This window comes from Amblyomma maculatum, chromosome 6 (assembly GCF_055883805.1).
Source record: "Amblyomma maculatum isolate TAMU_Amacu chromosome 6, ASM5588380v1, whole genome shotgun sequence".
NCBI classification, from domain to species: Eukaryota; Metazoa; Arthropoda; class Arachnida; order Ixodida; family Ixodidae; genus Amblyomma; species Amblyomma maculatum.
In genome coordinates this window covers 46,540,095-46,560,048 of record NC_139349.1, presented here as the reverse complement: position 1 = coordinate 46,560,048, position 19,954 = coordinate 46,540,095, and the positions used below count along the sequence as shown (strand labels likewise).

Sequence of the window (19,954 nt, the reverse complement as noted above, 5' to 3'; positions counted from 1 at the left end):
ATAGAGAAATAAAAGCGTACTACAGACTGAGCAGGACGGTCCTACCACCACCAGACCCCACGTTAGGCAAAGAGGAAGCAATAGCATAGAGAAAGTTACAGACAAATGCATACCCGAACCCAGTTCTTGTCAACCCTATATGGCCAGAAATACGATCAGACCTATATTCATTATGTAAGGAAAGGGGATATCTAGATAACATAATATGGGAATGTGCGAAGTCACCAGGCAGGGCTAAAAATATAACTAAAGACACCTGGGAGACCCTTCTGCGAAGTTCAGACCCAAGAGGCCAAAGAGAAATTATTCGACTGGCCGAAGATGCCGCCGGGGTCCAAGAACTACCGGCCTGCAACTAAGGCGACTGTGCGTTAGCGTTAAAAGCCTCGCTTCGAACACAGACACACAAAAAAGAAAGCAATAATCCGGCATTGGTTCTCTGGCTGAAGCCTCGCGGCTGTTGGGACCACTTCACAAGGCCACGGGGCGTGACCAAGCACTGATTGGTCAGACGTCATGGGACCGCGTGGTATGGCCAAGTTGGCGCGAGCCCCGGCAGGTAGCGAGCAGAATCCCTGCTTCAGAAAATATTCCCCGGCATTGGAATTGCTTCTCCTACTGAAGCCTCAGAGAAATGCGAAAGAAGCTCGGTGGGCAGACTGGGAAAGTGGAGGGGTGATTCTAAGGTACGAAGGGTGGCGGCGAGAGAGGGGGAGGCAGGAAGCGCAGCTTCAGTCGATAGTTGCGGGATGCAAAGACGAGAGGCAAATAAACCTAACTGGGAGAAGCCGGTCAGATAGCGGGGAGAGAAGCGAAATGACCCGCGGCGGCCATTTTGATACCCCGAAGCAAGCATGCTCGGTGATCCCGATGGGGCGTTGTGTTGCCGCTTTAGCAGGTCTTTAGAGAGGACGGTAACATGCTCAAGTATCGCGGCATATTAAACTAACGCTAATGCATTTAGGATATTTGAACCTCTCTGATTTCCTGACGAAGGGCATTTGATACTAATGCACTGAATATGCGTGCTGTTACAACAGTTCGAGGGCAACGAAACGCACTAAATGGATTTTGTAACCACAGCAGGCTTCTTCCTGGCTCTCCCCTTCTAACCATCTCTTTCAATACTTGATGGCCTACGTTATCGGGTGCGTCAGAGCTTCGATGTTAGGTGTTTCCTTTTTTTTTTTTTTTTTTCTGTCATGCGTCTGTGCGAGCACCCGGTAATAGTTACGAAATATGCATATGAGGAAGTGAAGAGAAGCCGGCCTCGGCGGGTTGTTTAGCAATCAAGCTCCGCCGTAAAGAAAGTCGGCAAAAAGAGTAAATACGATGTAATGGGCGGGTTCCGTAGAAGATTAATTTTATAGCTGCGCAGAGCACGTGTACGCCCCAGTCCCGCTTCCTACAATGATGCGCAGCCAATGCAGTTTCGACCTTTTTTCGTCACCCTTCGCTCTCACGGCAATCGATGCGCTAGGATCTGAATTATCTGAAGACAAGCACTAGAATGCATGCGAGAAGCACAGCAAACAGTACTGTCACGGAGGTGACTTTGTGGATGGTAGCAGAAGCCGTCAAGAGAAATCGCACCATCCTCCCTCCTGTGCTTTAAATTCGGTGCGTCGATATTGTTACTTGGTCTTAGGCATTTTTCAACATTATATTTCATCGTCAGAAGAACCCGAAACTATGATATACTTGGAATCCTTCACAGAGTATTGTTGGATTACTCTTTCAGCCTTTTCTTTTTTCCAGAAGCCTAAAACACCAAATCTTGCTGTCTTTCGGTATTTAGTAGACTTCATTTGCACAGCTAACTAGGGCGTTGCCACTTCTTGCAGTAGTTAGTTAAGGATGTGGTTTTTATAATAACTGATCGGTGCCATAAAATGTTTATTTTTGTGCATGCCGACTACTAGTAATAATTTTTAAAATCGTTGCTATGATTTTATCTCATGAAAAATAGCTTGCTGCAGCCTTCATCGGAACGTAAATAATGTACTATCTACGTTCTGATATTTTCTTACGTTTTTATAGAATTATACACCCATTCAAGTGTAAAAGGAGATGTGTTAGCAAACAAAAGATAAAGATTATGACGGTGTTATGGAATTTCCTTTTTCTGCGAGAAACCACTTCGCTCCAACAGAAATACACTTCCGAATCTGGCGCCACTGAATGAACGCAGGCTTTTCACCGAGTCGCTAGTTTCGCCAATAACGCCCGCTTGACGTCTTCCTCAAGACCCATTTGACAGCTCAAACAGAAATGTTTGGCAAAATTTTATTTACTGCAGCTCCGAGGCAACTATACACAATACCTGAATGATCATTTCGTAGTGTTGATTTCTTGATATATAAGTATAAGCACCGCAGACCATCCTTTCTGATTGTGTGATTTTTCCGACATTTTATAATTAAGAAAGGCCTCGACACGGTCTGGTTTTCCTTGCTGTTCCTCTCACACGCGCACACTCAAGTATGCCTACACATGCGCACCTGTAATGAGAGAATCAGCGGGAAACGTAAATCAAATGTAAGAAAAGACAAAGAATGCAGTGCGCGCGCGCGCGCGCACGCACACACACACACACACACACACACACACACACACACACACACACACACACACACACACACACACACACACACACACACACACACACACACACACACACACACACACACACACACACACACACACGCACGCACGCACGCACACACACACACGCACACACGCACGCACACACACACACACACATGTGTCCTCGTGTCCTCTCTCTCTTTCTCTCTCTCTCCAACTCTGAACTACATTGCACCAACATTTCGTGTCATCAAAAAACGATGTAAACATCCTTTTTTTTTATTTTTTTTTGCTGAGAAACACCCTAGAACACAAAGAAAAAAGATAAGAAACATCCCAGAGAAAATTGTAATTTAACCGGTAGGCTATTAAGTAATTGCTATTTGAAACGCGAAAAAGATGTCAAACTTTTTGGCGGGATTAAAGAGAATTTTTCTTGAAAACGCCTGAAACTGCAGCGTAAAGGGCAAACAGCCTAATGTATAAATGACGAAATCTCTGCGTGTCGTAAATTAGGAAAAAAAAAAAAAAGCGAGTTAGAAAAGTACAAGCGACCTTCGATTCAAAGTATTGTTATAGTACGCGATCAAGAGCAGAGCACGAGTCAATTTCTCCCCAAAAGCGACCATTTAGATTGTGTTCTGACCCGTTCTCAGACCTTTTTTTTTCTCCTCAAGCTGGTGCAGCTGAGCACCTGCGTTAAAGCCGCTCAATAAACTAAATGTAATGCCCTCTTACGAAGATTACCGCTCCTCTCCTCACCTAAATCCCTTCGGCGTTCGACTCTCCCATCTGCCGAACACCGTCACGTGTTTTCGCGCGCTTTTTCTTGCTTGTTGCGTTGTTACCTCATTTCCCGCGGTGCCAAATAGCGCGTGCGACGAACACCAACACTACGTTTCGCTACGTTCCGCTCCTCTTTTGTGCCGTTCCTAGCATAGCCCGTCATTCGCGATGCCACGTTCGCTTTCGGATGCAACACACGTGAAAGTGACGGCAAGCGGCTATTCAAGATACCATTCGCGAATCGAGATGTGGCGCGGAGGAAGGTTAAGCTGCATAGAATCGACCGGGCTGGCTTCAACGCAGTACAATGATCGCGACTCTATGAGGCTGGCAAGATATTCCGTTTTCATCTTATATTCCGCACCACACGCTCATGCAGATTCGTTAGTTTTCGCACTGGTATGTTTCCCCTAGTGCGCTGTATTTATTTACGATGTTCGCGTCCGACCTCCATGTAGTATAATCCTGAAAAGCCCGCGCAAATTTTCGATTCGATCATGTTTTTTAGAGCATTGTTTTTGGCCTGGATTTAAGGTCACTGCCCCACTTGAATGTATCACCGTTTTTAACGAGGCGCTGACTTGTGGAACGGCGGCCTTGAACTAATGACATCGAGCACTAAAAATTCTCGATGGCTGGCGAAGGTCGCTGTCCCCGCAGCAGTTGGTGACTCTCAAATAGGATTTATGGATGAACTACAACTTTATGAAAAAAATTGTAGAACGTGCCCTGCGTGATAATCTTTCAGAGAATTCTAGCCGCGTAGCGACGCACAAACAAGGCCCCGTGCCTAATGCGAAGGGAGAACGGATATGCAAGACTTCGTGGGGATGTGACTTTTTTTTTTTTTAATTTTGCTTTGAACAGGGTCGCTTCACAGACAGTCAGTTTTATTTGTTACACTCTTGAGAGCTGCGGCACAAAAAAAAAAGAAAAAAAAAAGAAAAGAAAAGCTGAAATCAGATGCTGTTTCATTGGCCTTCGTCCATTGGAAGCAGTCGCAGCCGAAGAAGCCTCTTGCCAAGCGTGAGGTTTGGGTGCCTTGCTTATCGTCTCCATCTTTACGTAGCCGCCGCAGTTGGGATCGAGTCCCGAAACCATTGTGTTACCGTTGTGAGGCGGATATTTGCAGTGACGGAGAGGACAGAACCTTCTATTCAATATCTTCTCTATGAAACGCACGGAGGCGAAGGCTGTAAATGAATACATGCAGAGGTTGCGCGAGGCGTGGCACGGTGTTTTATAGCATCTAATAATTGAGGCATTCATGTGTAACACCTTATTTTCATCCCCTCTTGATGTTGCGGCAGGCAGTCATTTATAATGTGAACAGGTGCGGCAATACATGCTGAAAGGCTCGAGCGGAGATCGCCTTTCGAGCAGCAGTTTTGACTGAAGCAAATTTAACTCATTAAACGAAAAATGATGCCTCTTGTAACAACGTTAATTTGCATTGAGAGGAGGAAGAAAGAATATAGCAAACCAAAACTAGTAGATTAGATCAAGCGTTGAGGAATACCGCTAAAAGCTAATCACATCACCGCGAAGGAAACATTATCATCATCAGCCTGACTATACCCACTGCAGGGCGAAGGCCTCTCCCATATTTATCCAATAAACCCGGTTCTGTGCTAGCTGCATCCACTTGACCCCTGCGAACTTCTTAACCTCATCCGTCCACCTATAACTTTCTGCCGCCCCCTGCTACGCTTTCCTTCCCTTGGAATCCAGTTTGTAACCCTAAGCGACCATCGGTTATCCTCTCTTCGCACTACATGTCCTGCCCATGTCCATTTCGTCTTCTTAATTTCCACTAGAATATCGGTAACTTGAGTTATTTCTCTGACCCACTCTACACGCTTCCTATCTCTTAATGTTACCCCTACCATTTTTCGTTTCATAGCCCTCTGGGTTGTCCTCAATTTAAGTAGAACTCTTTTGGTTAGCCTCCACGTTTCAGCCTCATAGGTGAGTACGAAGGAGACGCCTGAGCGCAAATATGCAAAATATACAAGTACGACCAGTAGGGGAACTATACATCGTTGTAATAACAAAGATAAACGATATTTTTTTTTTATTAAGCAGGCTTTCTGAGATATCGTGATAGCTACATCGGTGTTGAAATATACCAGTGTGTGCTGGCAACAGATATTAAGAGACTGTACTGGCTAGCAAGATGGTTAAATAAATTCTATTAGTTTATTTTTTAACTATACACTATAATGCGACGGTGAGTACCATATGAACGAATCTGCGTCTGCCTTCTTGCGAATCGTCCGCTTTGGCTATGACCATATTACATTCAGGTCAAAGAAGGTAATTGCATATATGCAGCCGGCCCGATTAGGAACTATACCACCTTTTTAGAATTTTAAAAACATGGCTTCCCTCGGCGCTGTGGCTCAACGAATTTCGTTCACCACGCGCCCCCTTTTTAAAAGCGCACGCTGCGATGGGATGTCAATCATGACACATCAGTGCGGAGCCCATCTTCCAAGTGAGCTGCCGTGCCCCGCCAGCGCTGCTGCGGCCGCCGCTCCTGGCCACTCCTGCCCACATATAAGGAAGAGGCCACGTTCCAGACACACCATGCAGCGACATGTAGCGATTGACGTCACTTTGCAGCGTGTGCTTTTCGAAAAGGGACGCGTGGCGGACGCGATTCACTGAGAAATAGAGCCGAGGTTGTAGTCGCGTTTTCGTAATTTTAACGAAGTGATATGGCTCTATCAAGTTCTAAAATACCTCGCCCGCTTCGAACTGTAAGCTCGAAAGTGGAATGCCATCTCTTAGTCAGAAGCATCGTGTCTATCCTTAGGCTTTGTAGGTTGTGTTAGTTTTTGTTCATTTTGTGGTACATTCCATCATCTAAGTGTTATAGTTGGAAAGTAAACTATTACAATTTAGTTAAAGAGCTCACTAGTTAGCATAGCTAACCTGTTTCCTACTCGATGTCTCAGAAAGGCTATACTTAAAACATATCTGGTTCACTTTCCCTGAAACAGCCTTTGTACGAACAGCTTGGCCGAGACAAGGAATGGAGCAGGTGAAGACACGTAAACAACAAACCCCGAAAGAGCACAGTGAGCGCAAAGAAACGCGACACGCTACCAATTTATCTGACAGCGACTTATAAGGACGGATAGGGAAGGCAGTTGAACGCTGGACAAAAAAAAAAAAAAAGTGTATCGCTAGAAAGAGCGTTATGTTGTTCTCTATACCAGGCGCTTTGAGTACTGCATGCGGTCGAAAGCAGGCGAAGAGAGGCACTGTTGAGAAATTGAACTCACGCACATTCGTGACTGTTTCGATGCCGTTCGCTGCGTCTAAATCGCCACAAGCACGTGCCTAAGCGGATGCGTTAAGTCTGGCATGCACGGAGTGCTTCTCGCCTCCAATTCGCCTTTCGTGTGAAACGTTCGCGGCCGTGTCGCCAAACTTGCACCATTATGGGCGCAAGAAGCGGGCGCGATAAATGCCCGTGTATTTTTTGTGACATGGCCGCATGAGCTTCGCCCGCGAGGCAATTCGGTAGCAAGAAACGCTCCGTGCAGACCAGGCTTCACCCGATAGCAACACGCACGTCTAACGAATCAATGTATGCGTCAATATGGGGAGCGCTCGAAAATGGATCGCATATTAATCCACCCAGTCATTTCGAATTTGGCCTTTCTCTGTGAGCGCGTGGAGAGTGAAATTAGGACGTTCCTGCTCGGCAATCTGACAGCTCGATTTCATATTCTTTTCTCACTTCTAGACTGGCTGAAACGACGCCGCTCTCCTGTTATGACACAGATTTTCCAGTCGGCTGAGAGAATGCCAAGAAGGAAATGGAATCGAACGGAATTGAAATAATTTTCATAATATACTAGCTACATGAGCGCAGACATGCGGTAAACTTAACCCTTGACCTTTTCCAGAATGCGTTATTTCTCGATGAATTAAAGAATTGAATTTAACCACTTTTCATCTCTTTTTTTTTTTTTTTTATCTCCAACTTCTTCGTGTCTGATTAAAGTGCATTCCGCTGCCATTGTTCCACATGCGGTACGCTGCGTTCCCTCAACGTGAACCCTTCTAGCGACGTCTCCGGATACCGAGCCTATTGCTGCTTTCTTTTTTTCATTGTGTTTCCCTTTCAATGCCATTGTCCTTCGTGCCCTCCGGTTATATTGCGTCCGCCGCAGACGGCATGTGTGCCATTCCCAGCCTAGCTCTCGCTTTTATTTCAAGCCGAATTCAATGATTCCCCAAGCACGCTAGCCGTGCATTCATGAGCGGCATCAATAAAAATTACAGGGGGATATTATACATGGCAATGTGAAATTCCCGTTCACTCACTAAGAAATCGCCTTTCCATACTGACATTTTTCCCTCTCTAAGAGATTCTATATTTCTAGAAGTTGTCTTTGGCAGAAAATTGGCTGCTTTAAACTGGTCAAATTTTCGGAAAAGGCAATATTGCTTCTGCACACGAACGTTTATTTGTCAGAAAAAAAAATACAAATGACTTGCACGATCGCAAAATAAGGCAATCTGGTGAAATTATGTTTTTGTACGCAAATCTGAATTCTACGAAGAAGCCGCGATCGATGGACAGCCGTTGGCAGCACAACAAGGCTTTCAAACCCGGAAAGCTTTTACAGCCACGAGGAATGTTGGAGCTCAGATACTGTCGCAGCTTACTCCCACGTCTGTGCCGGGAAGCACTGAGGCTCCCATGGGCTTTAGTTTTACCTGCTACATTGAAGCTCCCAAAAAAAGAGGGAGAAAAAAAGTTATAGCCAGAGTGAAATATTCACTTCCTTGATCTTATGAGCGGGTAGCTTCGCAAGGAGTGGACTTATATACAAAAAACAATGTGCAATAATATCAGCCGGAGGCAAAACAAAAAACACAAACTCCGCTTCTTCCGCTGGACTTCCGACTTCATTTGAATGATGTGCGGGACCACATTTTTTTTTTTTTTTTTACGTCAGAGCATACATTCGATTAAATATTCTGAAATATATGAATCTGCGCAGTAATCACGCTTTCTGACACGAGAGAAATAATCGTGAAAGAGTTGTGTTGTGTTGTGTTTAATAGCGCATAAGATACGCCAAAACACGAGGTTAAATACCTGTTTACTGTATCTATAGACTAAATGTTCTGTTCTATAGTTTTCTTATTTGCTTCTTTTAAAAACCTAAAAATATAGGATATGTCAACAAGACCATTCTCACCTAAAACTAGCGCCAAATAAGTGGAATATATTCGTTGTAAAACTGTGGAAAGTATTTTTTCCTCAGCATTTTCAGTTTTCGACATAAGTACAAAAAATGGTTTACAGTGAGGTAATCTCCACATGCATAACACTAGGGGTTGTCATGGTTTGTAAGTATGAAGTTATGTGTAAAGAGAGGGTCTTAGGCGAAGGCAGCCAGTCATTTTGGTCCAAGCGGTTTTCATCTTGCCGACATGAGATTGAAATTTTACAGAGGTACGCTAATCCAGCGAACGCAGTTTCATCAACGGCATTAAACTAAACTAAATAAGTAAGCTTCTACCCTTACAAGTGTGTAGACGCGTCACCTAAGAATTACGAGCATGCGAAAGGCACGCCTGTAAAAAAATAAGCTGTAACTGTCATGAGTAAAACAACCCCGAGCTCGCAATGGTAATGAGTCCCTATACACTGAGGGAAAGCACACATTAAATGTAATTTCTGATTATAATGAAATGGTTAGTATCACTCGAGAAGTTTTAAGAAAGTCCCGTCACTTAGGGGAATAATTACAAAGGAGGCAGGGCGGGATATTTTAATTTCTAGCGCACGCCTGCTGGAAATATCCAGCACTAGCACAGCTGTAAGTGCGTAATTTCGCTCCCAGAATAAATTCCACACTACAGAGAATGCGCAGAGAGAGCTATGTACTAAAATATCAAAGGCGCGAGACGCTGCGATCTCCTGAGCTGAGTAAGTGTTGTTAAAAAAAAAAAAAAAAAAAAAAAAAAAAAAAAAAAAAAAAAAGCAGTGAGAGTAAGTGGAAAAGGTCAGGGCTTAAGGGGCTCGAGTACACGCCACACTGAGCTCGAACGACCAAATATCCGGTCAAGTAATAAGCCCTGACGACACAACGATACAGCGAAATCACTGTCGTCTAAAACGCAAGCAGAAGGATAAGGACTCCACGACGGGAAGGATTAGGCCTGGCTGCACAGCGCTTATTTCAGCGGAAGTCCTCGCTGTGTCTGGCCGTTACCTAAAGTATCTGGTTCTTAGGCCAGCCATTCTTATTTTTCGTCATTGTTTTAAAGAACCCAAAGTGCTCTGCCTTCACTTTGCTCAGGATATCATTATACGGCTGCCCGTCTGAACGTTGGGTTCTGAGTTTGCTTTCTTTTCCGTGCACATGTTCTGGCGAATGTGCGATGAGCTTTTTTTTTTCTTCTGACTTTGCTTGTAGTCTATTGCGTTTACTTCGTACCATAAGTGGGTATTATAACGTGAAGTCATATTTCTCGCTGAAAATTATTGAAAGTATTCGTATTAGCGCGCTGTAGCGGTTCCGACGTCTTTTTTCCCCATACATTATTTTCTTCTGATTTGTTTTAACCCCACTCACAATCACGTGCAATGAGCAATTATTTTTTATCAGTAGAATCATATATGGCATTCGAAGAAAACCCTGGCTGCAAGTAAAACAAGAGAAGTAAAATTGTTAAACTACACTAGTTGGAGAACTGTGTTCGCTTAGAAAATGAGTAGCCAAGATAGTTATTGTGAAGAGCAAATTTAGAGTTCCTTGTTGCGAGATTGTGGAAGAATAAAGTTTAAAAGAACCATAAAATAAGTTAGCTATGTCATCATAAATCATTTTCTTTTCTTGAAATTGGCAACTGGCAGTAGGTACCAGGAACTTACCTCGGCATAGCCATGGTTGTAGGCTCAGTGCTACAATAAATGTCAAGCGTCGAACTCCTGCCTTGAGCTCTGAAAGAAGAAAAGGGAAAAGAAAATTTTGAGTACGGCTCAACAATGTAATCCTCCTCTACCTTAGAAAAACAAGACGACGATGTACTGACTTTACCAACCAGTACACTGGGCGGCTAAAAGCCAATTTATACTTTGAACACATTTAGAGAGAGTGCTTGATGCGCCGTTTTTAGTTCTGCTGACGACGCAGCCATATTTTTTGAATAGTTTATAAGTGGAAGTAAGTTTAGTGTTTTTTCACTTTTATTACCAAGTGTTGTCCGTGGCTTTGAAAACATGCTCAGAGTTTGCCTACATTGCAGGCAGATTACGCCTGATGAGAACCTGCAATAATGCTGCATAAGCAAATATGATTAGTCATATGGTGTCTAATTTCAGCGAGCTTAGCTTAACGGGCCCGCCTGCTGACACCGCGTCTTTTAACAGCAGGCAGCAACAACACCCACGGTCCCTATGCGTTTTCCGCACATTTTTTTCCCCTGTTGTGTAATGAAAATGCGTTAAAGATCTGATTAATGGAAGCATTGCATTGCAGTTGGCGCGTTTCAATACTCAGTATATAGTTATCTAAAATCGCTGTTGCTTCATGTCATGCAACTTTGAAATGATGGTGCCACTCCGCAAAATTCCCACTCATCTGTTATCCCCCTTGCACAGAACAAAGGGAAAGCACAATGTTTAACGTGGATAATATCACAACAGTCAAGCGGCGGCAGGAGGGGGGGGGGGGGGGGGGGTTATAATACAGGTATTGCTTTAGGTGCACACATTTTCCGAAACATTTTTCTTGTTTTTCTTCGTTCCAATTCTTTCAGTTCAGTTCAGTTGTTCAGTCGTGTCCGACTCTTCGTAACCCTATGGACCATGTCACACCACGCTTTCCGGTCTCTCACTATCTTCCTAACATCACATAACTTCATCTGCAGTGCCTCGAGGATGCCATCTAACCATCGCGTTCGCTGCCTACCCCTTCTCCGGCGACCCTCAACCTTTCCCAAAATCAAATCTTTCTCCAGCGACTCCTCTCTTCTCATCAGATGACCAAAGTAGCTGAGCTTTAACTAATGGTATTGTGACTGGCCATAGGGTTTTCTTGGCAGGAAATACTGGAGTGGGTTGCCATTACCTTCCCCAGTGAATCACATTTTGTCAGAACTCTGTGCCGTGACCTGTCTATCTTGGGTGGCCCTACAGTGCAGAGCTCACGACTTCATCGAGTTTCGCAAGCCCCTCCACCACGACAAGGCAGTGATCAATTCTTTAGTCAATTAATTATCAGTGCCTCTAAGGTGCCGACAAAGGGCAATATTACATCAGGAGATGAGATTTAGGGCAGATAATCTCGTCTATCGATGATATGAGGGATGAAGCACGACAGCCCATCCTTCTTCCAGTCATTTTGAGGGTGATGAAAAATAACGGCAGGTGCGCAGTGTTGCAAGAGGCTTGAGCGCCTAAAGGGTAGCGTTGGCCTGGCGCCGACTAACAAGAACGGTCTTATTGTTGCAGTCCTTGCGGTAGTGTTGTAGTTTGTGAGACCTGATAAGGATGGTAGTACAACTGATGAAACAGCACTCTTGCAATATGACGGTGGCATGCTAAATTTCCGCGGGGAGCATTACGTTTTTTTCGGTGGCAATTATATGATAGGCACAAGCCAGGTAAATGAATCTAGCGTGTGGTTTTATACTGCTTCCAATCTAATGTAAAAACAAAAATTCTCTATGCTTTCCTTAGTTTCACCGACTGTTGTCTTCTTTCCTTCCAATGTATTAGTAACTAACTTTTATGGGTGTATGCATAACAGCATATGCATATTCTAGTTTGAACCGAATAAATGGTAAATAGGTGAGTGACGTCACTAGCGGGGGCTGTAGACGCAAGGTTCTCCTGAACGAACCGAGAATACGATTAGCTTTATTAGTAACGAACGTTATCTGAAATTCCAAATATACCTAAGCTTCAACGACATTGATTTCGCAGAAACTGAGGGGTACCGAAGGGAGCATGATCTCTCCGAGTGGCTGATGAACAATGCTTAGAGCAGGAGCTTGCTGCGATTCCTACATGAAAATAGCCTACACGAGTTTATATAGCATACAAGCTGCCATAGTTATGCTTTATGACAATTGTCCGAAATAAAAACAAAAACAAACACTATGTATAGTTTCTTTCAGCGGCTGCCCTTAATGCCCTAATACTTTCTTTTTTTTTTATGGATATATTCATTGAAAACAGGAGCTGCTTTTTGCCGAGGGCTCTGGGACCTTATTCTGTGTTCTGATACACAGGCTACCACATATCATTGCAAATAAGCACAGTTATTGATACTGTATTATTATTTAAAGTCTGTCAAAAATCAAATCAAGTCTGATAGGGATGGAAATATGGGCTAGTCTGCATTGATCCACGACGTAAAAGGGAGCGCAAAACTAAGACAACGGACCAGGAATAGAAGCGCACACTACAAGGTTTGCGCTCTTTACGTCATGCTAGAAGTATATCTTTAACAAGATGAAACGAAAGAAAGGCAGCGTAAATGGTAGGAACTTAATTGCTAATTTTTCTGGGGCACAACAACAGCAACAACAGTTTCATTGTTTACCCCAGGCTTCCAAGCTTACGTTTACGACAGAGGCGGGGAGGAATAGGTCGCCTTACGGCCGCCCAACACTTTTACACACAAACTGAGACGCCCCCGTTGTTTACGGTTATAAAGCGTTGAGTAGCAGCCAGTAAATCATTAATTATTCCACAAAGTTGTAAAAGCTTGTTTTACGAGTGTCTAGAAGGCGAGCATCCAAAATCGGCCACGAAAGAGCCAGTTTTTTTTCTTTTTTTTTTTCCGTTTGGGTTTTAGGGAAATCGAGGTCACCGCCCTCGAAAGCGCTGGAGCCTTCGCCCTTTCGAGCAGTCTGACGGCATCTGACAGGTCGTAAGCCTCCATTTAATCCCCAACCCTTTCCTCAAAAAAGCGAGAAAGCACGAGCATCAGGTTTTTTCCCAGTCAAGGCTTCTGTGCGGTATCCCCGAATGCACGGGATGACCACGGGAAAAGCAAATTCTATTGAAAGGGGAATAATCACATTGCATAAAAGTACTCTAACTTGGTGGCGTTTAAAGCATTTCTAGAAAAAGCAAAATTTCCACTAAGTAGTTGACCTGACTACGTGGGCTGCCAGCAACTGAAGAAAGAAAGAAAGAAAGAAAGAAAGAAAGAAAGAAAGAAAGAAAGAAAGAAAGAAAGAAAGAAAGAAAGAAAGAAAGAAAGAAAGAGAAAGAAAGAAAGAAAGAAAGAAAGAAAGAAAGAAAGAAAGAAAGAAAGAAAGAAAGAAAGAAAGAAAGAAAGAAAGAAAGAAAGAAAGAAAGAAGGAAAGAAAACTTTCGCTTGTCCTCGGCACCTGCCTCTGTAACAGTTGCAGTTAACTTCTATTTGATTTTGTTCCCTTTCTTCATTTACATATATTCAGATAACGTCATGCTCCAGATTTCTCTTCCTGTACTTTTTATCCATGAGCAGCGCTGAACGAAATATGAGCCTAAGTGATGCAAAATAACCAATCGCTGCAAATGTACGTGGCCCCACTATGGCTGCAACTGTTCGTTCAATGGCAGCAGTTTTTTGAAGCGCGAACCAAAGTTCACGTAACGCAAGACGACGACCAAGTCGCTCGCTGGTATTACACGAGAATATACAAAGTGCGCGATAGAACGAGTGCAAAAGAAGTACCCAGTGTGCTGAGCGCAAGACATACAAAACACTAGGTGAACCAAACCATAGCGAACATTCAAGGCGCTTCGTTCTCAACAGCATCAGACAACAGCGCCCGTACGTTGCACAGGTGTAACTTTTAAGGGCTCATGTCGATAGAAGCTCTCGCTCTGCACATCTACAAAACGTCTTTTGAACTCGATGGAACCGTTGACCCGAAATGTTATGGGAGAGCGTACTTTGTTCTAAGCGCGGTGGCACAGAAGCTATCTTTGCTGTGTGTATAGGTCAATAATAATAAAAAAGGAAAGTAAAAGCAGCCGACTCCAGTGCCCTACTAACGCGTCAGCTACAATGGTCGCTGAACAAGACGGGCGACGCCAGTTGTTCAGGCGCAGCGTCAAACTATTCCCAAGCATCAAAACATGAATGTTTGATCGACAACCACTGAGACTAAAAGGCTAAATGCGACGACTCAGTCTTCAAGAGCTCTAACCTATCAGATTTTACGGTGGAACTGCAAGCGATAGCACAGGATACGTATTCAGTCGGGTGCACCAGTTGGAGTTGGAGTCGGATGAGTAACATGGCTGTACGGAACGTTAACCCTTTCCAGTTTACAGCTGTAGTCTTGCAACAGCAGGCAGTTTTCACGGGAGAGCGCATGGAGGCTGGTGGTATTTGTATCGCAGCGCAGGAAACGCAACTAAAAAAGAAAGTCAGAATGCGAACAGCTTAGAAAGAACAATCGAATCTATATTAGTGTGTACTTGCCCGCTGAGTTTGAAAGTCACGCTAAGGGGTCTGCAGATCCGAACATTTAAGCTCTGATATTTAGCAGGTCATGTTTGCTTCGTTCCCGCTAAGAATATGCATATGTAAATTCCGCTGAGCAAACAGTAATAGACCCGTTTGTTCAGCGTCAGTTTGAAAATACTGGTGCGCCAAGAAAATCGCTCGAGCGAGTTCTCCCGGGCCCACACACCCGCGTTACTACCAATTGTACTATTCGCGTGTTTACTCCGTGCATACACTGTCATAAAGGGAACACAAATATGATTAACGCTTTCACCGCTAATTACGGCACACAATACCCATGTCATGCATACTGCGCATTGTTTCTATAAAATTGCCTTTTAATTCACCCTCGTTAAATATTTCCTTCGTTTTTACATTAGGGCTTTCCGCGCGAGAAATCAAACAATAGCAAGTTTTTCGCACTATTTCGTAAAGTTGCCCTTTTTCTGACTTTATTCTCGAATAAGATGCCTGATGAGGTCCGGTCAGTCATTATTCACTGTCGGTGAAAAAAAAAAATCCTTTCGAGACATTGGTATCCTATGTGGGGATCACAAAGTGCAAATCAAAGGCTTCCATAATTAAATTAATCCAATGTGGACACGTTCAAAACTTTCTTTGCATTCTCACAACGCATTTCAAGCCGCCAAAAGAGCTTATGAAGCAAACCAACAGCGCACATAAGTAATTGCCCCAGTAGAAGAGCCATTCAGTGTACTTCTCATACAAGAAAGCCGTTTTCAATAATGTCGTTATCCATTTTAGACCTGATTATCAACACGTCTTGAGACTCTTCACTATGTCCTGCCTCCTCCCCTTTTGCCTCTTTCAAACTTCGTAAAAAAGGGGCAACAAAAAATCACAAACACGCTAACTAGGCGTTCGAAAGGACACAAGTCTCGTCAAACTTGTTTCCTATTAAATTGCTTAGATTGCTTAGACGTCCGTGCTATGCAAACATAGGGCGCGAATGGCGTCGGGCCCTCACTTCCGTTCGGCGCCGCTGCGAAAGGAAGTTTACACATCTACAGTGTCAATACACCACGGGGGGAGGGGGGTTACGCCATGCGCGCCAGCTGTTCACGCACGCTTTACCAGCCCACACCGGGTAAAGTCGGATAACTGTTCCGCTGTTGGGAGTTAATTTCATATTTTACAGGAATGGTTTGGTTTGGTTTGGTTTGGTTTGTGGGCTTTAATGCCCCAAAGCGACTCAGGCTATGAGAGACGCCGTAGTGGAGGACTCCGGAAATTTGGACCACCTGGGGTTCTTTAACGTGCACTGACATCGCACAGCACACGGGTGCATTGCTTGTCGCCTCCATCGAAAAGCGGCCGCCGAGGCCGGGATTCAATCCCGCGTCCTTGAGAACAGTAGTCGAGCGCCGTAACCACTGCGCCACCCCGGCGGGGCTGGTAAAGAAGAAGTAACTATTCATGCTGCGTAGGAGACGGAAATACGTGTGATAGTCTCTCATGGTTTTTCATCTATAGCAAGCACGTCATCCTTTGTATCGCGTATGCAAAATGAAATTCGCTTACAGCAAGTACAGCTTACAACAAATTTTAAGTGTCATTGGAAATTAAGAGCATTGGCAGGTATGTTTCCTGGCTTGTGGGCTAATCCACAAACCCACTTGTTCCCGCTCGTGTTCTGCCTCGCGCATAGTGAAATTCATACAGCGTTTCGCCTTTCACTCCCTAACTCCATGAGCCTCCATACCTCTTGCCTACCATCTAACGTTGGTGCTTCGTGTAGAGCCTTACATACACGTACCTTACGTCAGCGCCCCCCCCCCCCCCCCTTCTTCCACATAATGCTGCGTTTCATTGACAAAAGATGCGTGCCAAGGCCGCTTACTCTAGTTTATCTTATGTTCCCGATGGGCGGCGCAGTGATCGCTTGCGCACAGCACTGAGCTGATCCCATATTGTAATCCCACAGTAGGTGATGGGACCGTCAGGAGGCCAGCTTTATTGCGCAGAACTACAGAGATGGGGATGCGCTTGGCAACGCGGTCACTGCAGGGGTCATAAAGCCGCATGCGGAAAGGAGACAGAGTATGATGGTCACTTTATGAGCCCCAATCACCGAGAACGCCCAGCAAAAGCAACAATGCGACAGCGGGCTTGCATAAAGGCTGCAATCTAGCACTTATCTTTTCATATCCCTTCATATGCCTGTTGATGGTTAGCATGAAAAGGAAAACAAATTGAACTCTATAGACTGCCGCTGACTCTGTTGCCATCTCCATAAATACTTTTTGCATAGGGTAGTCTAGCTTGCACCCCCCCCCCCCCCCCCCCCCTATTTTTTATTTTATTTTTAGGGAGAGACGCGCACAACCCCGTCAATATTCCGGAAAGAAAAGAAAAAGGGGTAACTGGGTTAAAGGGGACTGCTATACCCCGCGAGTACGGGAAGAGTTGGTTCGTCGTAAACCATACGATCCTACTCTGCGGGGAGTATAGGCGCAATATCAGTGGAAAACTCTAGGCTGACTTCGTACACACAGGAAGTCGAGAAAGGGAGAGCCGTATGTTTCGGTTTTCAACTTCCGTTCATGTTTGTGTCTTCGCCCGAAAGGTCATAAAGAAACTTGAGAACAAATACTGTCCTAATTTTCAACAATATATAAAGGTAGAATGTTCTTTAGCATTACTACCTCAATAAAACTTCGGTTGGGCATAGTTGGTTCAAAGAGCGCAAACAAAAGACAATCCACAGAGAGAGAGAGAGAGAGAGAGAGAGAGTAAACTTTAATTGTTTAACGGAATAGCTTGGGTGGTTTCCTCAGTCCAGGATACCATTGGCCTGGGCTGTCTCCCGGGCCCTGGTGAGCAGGCTGCGCTGCTCAGAGAGACCCGTGTGGGCCAGCTCTGCCTCCCACTCCGCTTGGCTAAGCGCTCGAGCTTTATATTTCTCTAATTGTTATTTGCAGTTTCATATCACGTGAAGGATCTCCGAGACTTCACCGCATGCAGTGTATGTATTATTTTTTAATTTTCCGGGCCAGATTTTGTGGTACTTTGCTAGGTTTGGGAATGTCCTAGCCTGTATGAAGAAAACACACAGAGAAGAAGAAAACACAAGGACAGGTGCAGCGCCTGTCCTTGTGTTCTCTTCTTCCTCTCTGTGGATTACCTACCTCAGTTTAGAAAGATTTATTACTGACGGTCAATGATCTTCTCAAGCAACCTTCTGCTATCGTTTCTATATGACACTCAGCATGTAACTTGTAAAAAATATGCCTTTAGGGTGCGAACCATACCACTGCATCCTCCGATAATATTCCCGAATCAGCGCTTTACTACGTTACTCTTGCACGGCAATGTGCTACGCGACCTAATCCTCAGGGACCATTCCTCCGGTGTTTATAAGAGCCTGATTCCGGAAAAAATTCTGAGGATTTTGATTCTTTATTCGTTTAAGGGTTTCAGAGCAAGGACGCACGCCTGTCCGCCAAAGTATAGTCACTTACAAAAGCTTGCGGGATCTGAATCGTGAATAAAAATCATTTCCCCGTGTCCAGATAAAGCAGATATCAAAGCTCTGTTTTCGCTGCCACCACACGGAAGGACGTTCGTTCAATTTGTTGTTCTTGGTAAAAATCGTCTGCTGTTGTTTTGCGGCACTCATGTTTGTTCGGCAGCGACGTAAGCATTTATTCGTATGAAAGCTGGATTTAGAAATTGAAATTTGTTCAAACTCGTGTCCTTAGGACAGACAAATGACTCAATGACAATCCTTTTGAAGTGAATGGCAGCGTAGCCTTGCTTTAGAGATGCGCGTTATAAAATTGACAGTCTACCGGTGTTTTCAACAATTATTTTATTGCGTAACTCGACAGATCCTTGCCCTCCGAAATTACCGAATTCCCGTCTATTGCACTCAAAAACACAGCTGAACGATTTAAGACTTAATTTCTTCCATATGGTTGTCTGACTTTCTGTAAGGTATACCGCGTCTGCAAACCTTGACATCGTGAATGTGATACACAGTATAGTAACTCTATGCAGCTCTTTGGACACGACGACTGCCGCGCCGCCGCATAGGTCGCCAGAATCGGTAGAATTGAAACTGACACTAACTGACAGAGTATGTGAACGATGTTATATCTGTTTCCACTGTGTTGTGTACATTGATTTTATGCTCTGTACGCTTTGTGAATATTGTTTGTTTTATTCTGGAGGAATTTTATTTTGTACTACTTGTTTTCACTGTATTATATTCATTGTTCTGTATCATAATTAACCCACTCCCCACTGTAATGCCTTTGGCCCTGAGGGTACAATAAATAAATAAATAAATAAATAAATAAATAAATAAATAAATAAATAAATAAATAAATAAATAAATAAATAAATAAATAAATAAATAAATAAATAAATAAATAAATAAATAAATAAATAAATAAATAAATAAATAAATAAAAACTGGTGGTCTATCAGAGAAACCAACAACCGCTTTTGCCTGAGGGCTACAAGTATAACGGCGTTTTCAACTGTATAATTTTCATAGGATATTCGATGCCAATAAAGCAAGAATAAAAAAAAAAATTACCTGTGGTTTGTTATAAGCGAGAAAAGTAGCTGCCTTGAGTTGCTATGAACGAGAATGATCATCCGTATGGCACAGCATATAGTCACAAAATGTAATATTTCACTTCAGACGATCCATGGCGATGTTAGTCGCACCGAAAGGACACATCATGGCACTACCATCCGCTTATACACAACTTCACCATAATAAAGAATAAATTCCTGCCTAGGCGGTTAGTTGTGCCCTTAATACTGTCACAAGTGGTGAGATCTGTCAGAGTATGTGAACGTTGTTTTTGTTTTTAACTCGTGTCTGCCGGTAGGCTTTTTTCTCAAGTAGCCTTGACGACATCGCACTTTCCTTGGACAACTAGTGGTAGCAATTGCTGTATTTAACAAAGCTATTGTTTTTTACTTACAGCCGGGTAACGTCGCTGCAATTGAAAGCAAACATAATTTTGGCGGTATTGACTGATTACTGATGCCTGATGACAAGGACGCTACTTACACATGTAAGCAACGTATTTGTCATTAAACATCTGTGATTGATC

General features: G+C 43.8%; 1 protein-coding gene across 1 annotated transcript in view; it reads right to left on the bottom strand.

Annotated features, from left to right (window-relative positions):
* The window catches only part of LOC146185655 (uncharacterized), a 131,492-nt gene that overhangs the window by 97,774 nt on the left and 13,764 nt on the right, over positions 1-19,954 (bottom strand). The window contains exon 2 of the mRNA XM_084606553.1: positions 10,280-10,348. Coding sequence (XP_084462679.1) covers positions 10,280-10,348 — 69 coding nt within the window. The remainder of the gene's footprint in view (positions 1-10,279; positions 10,349-19,954) is intronic.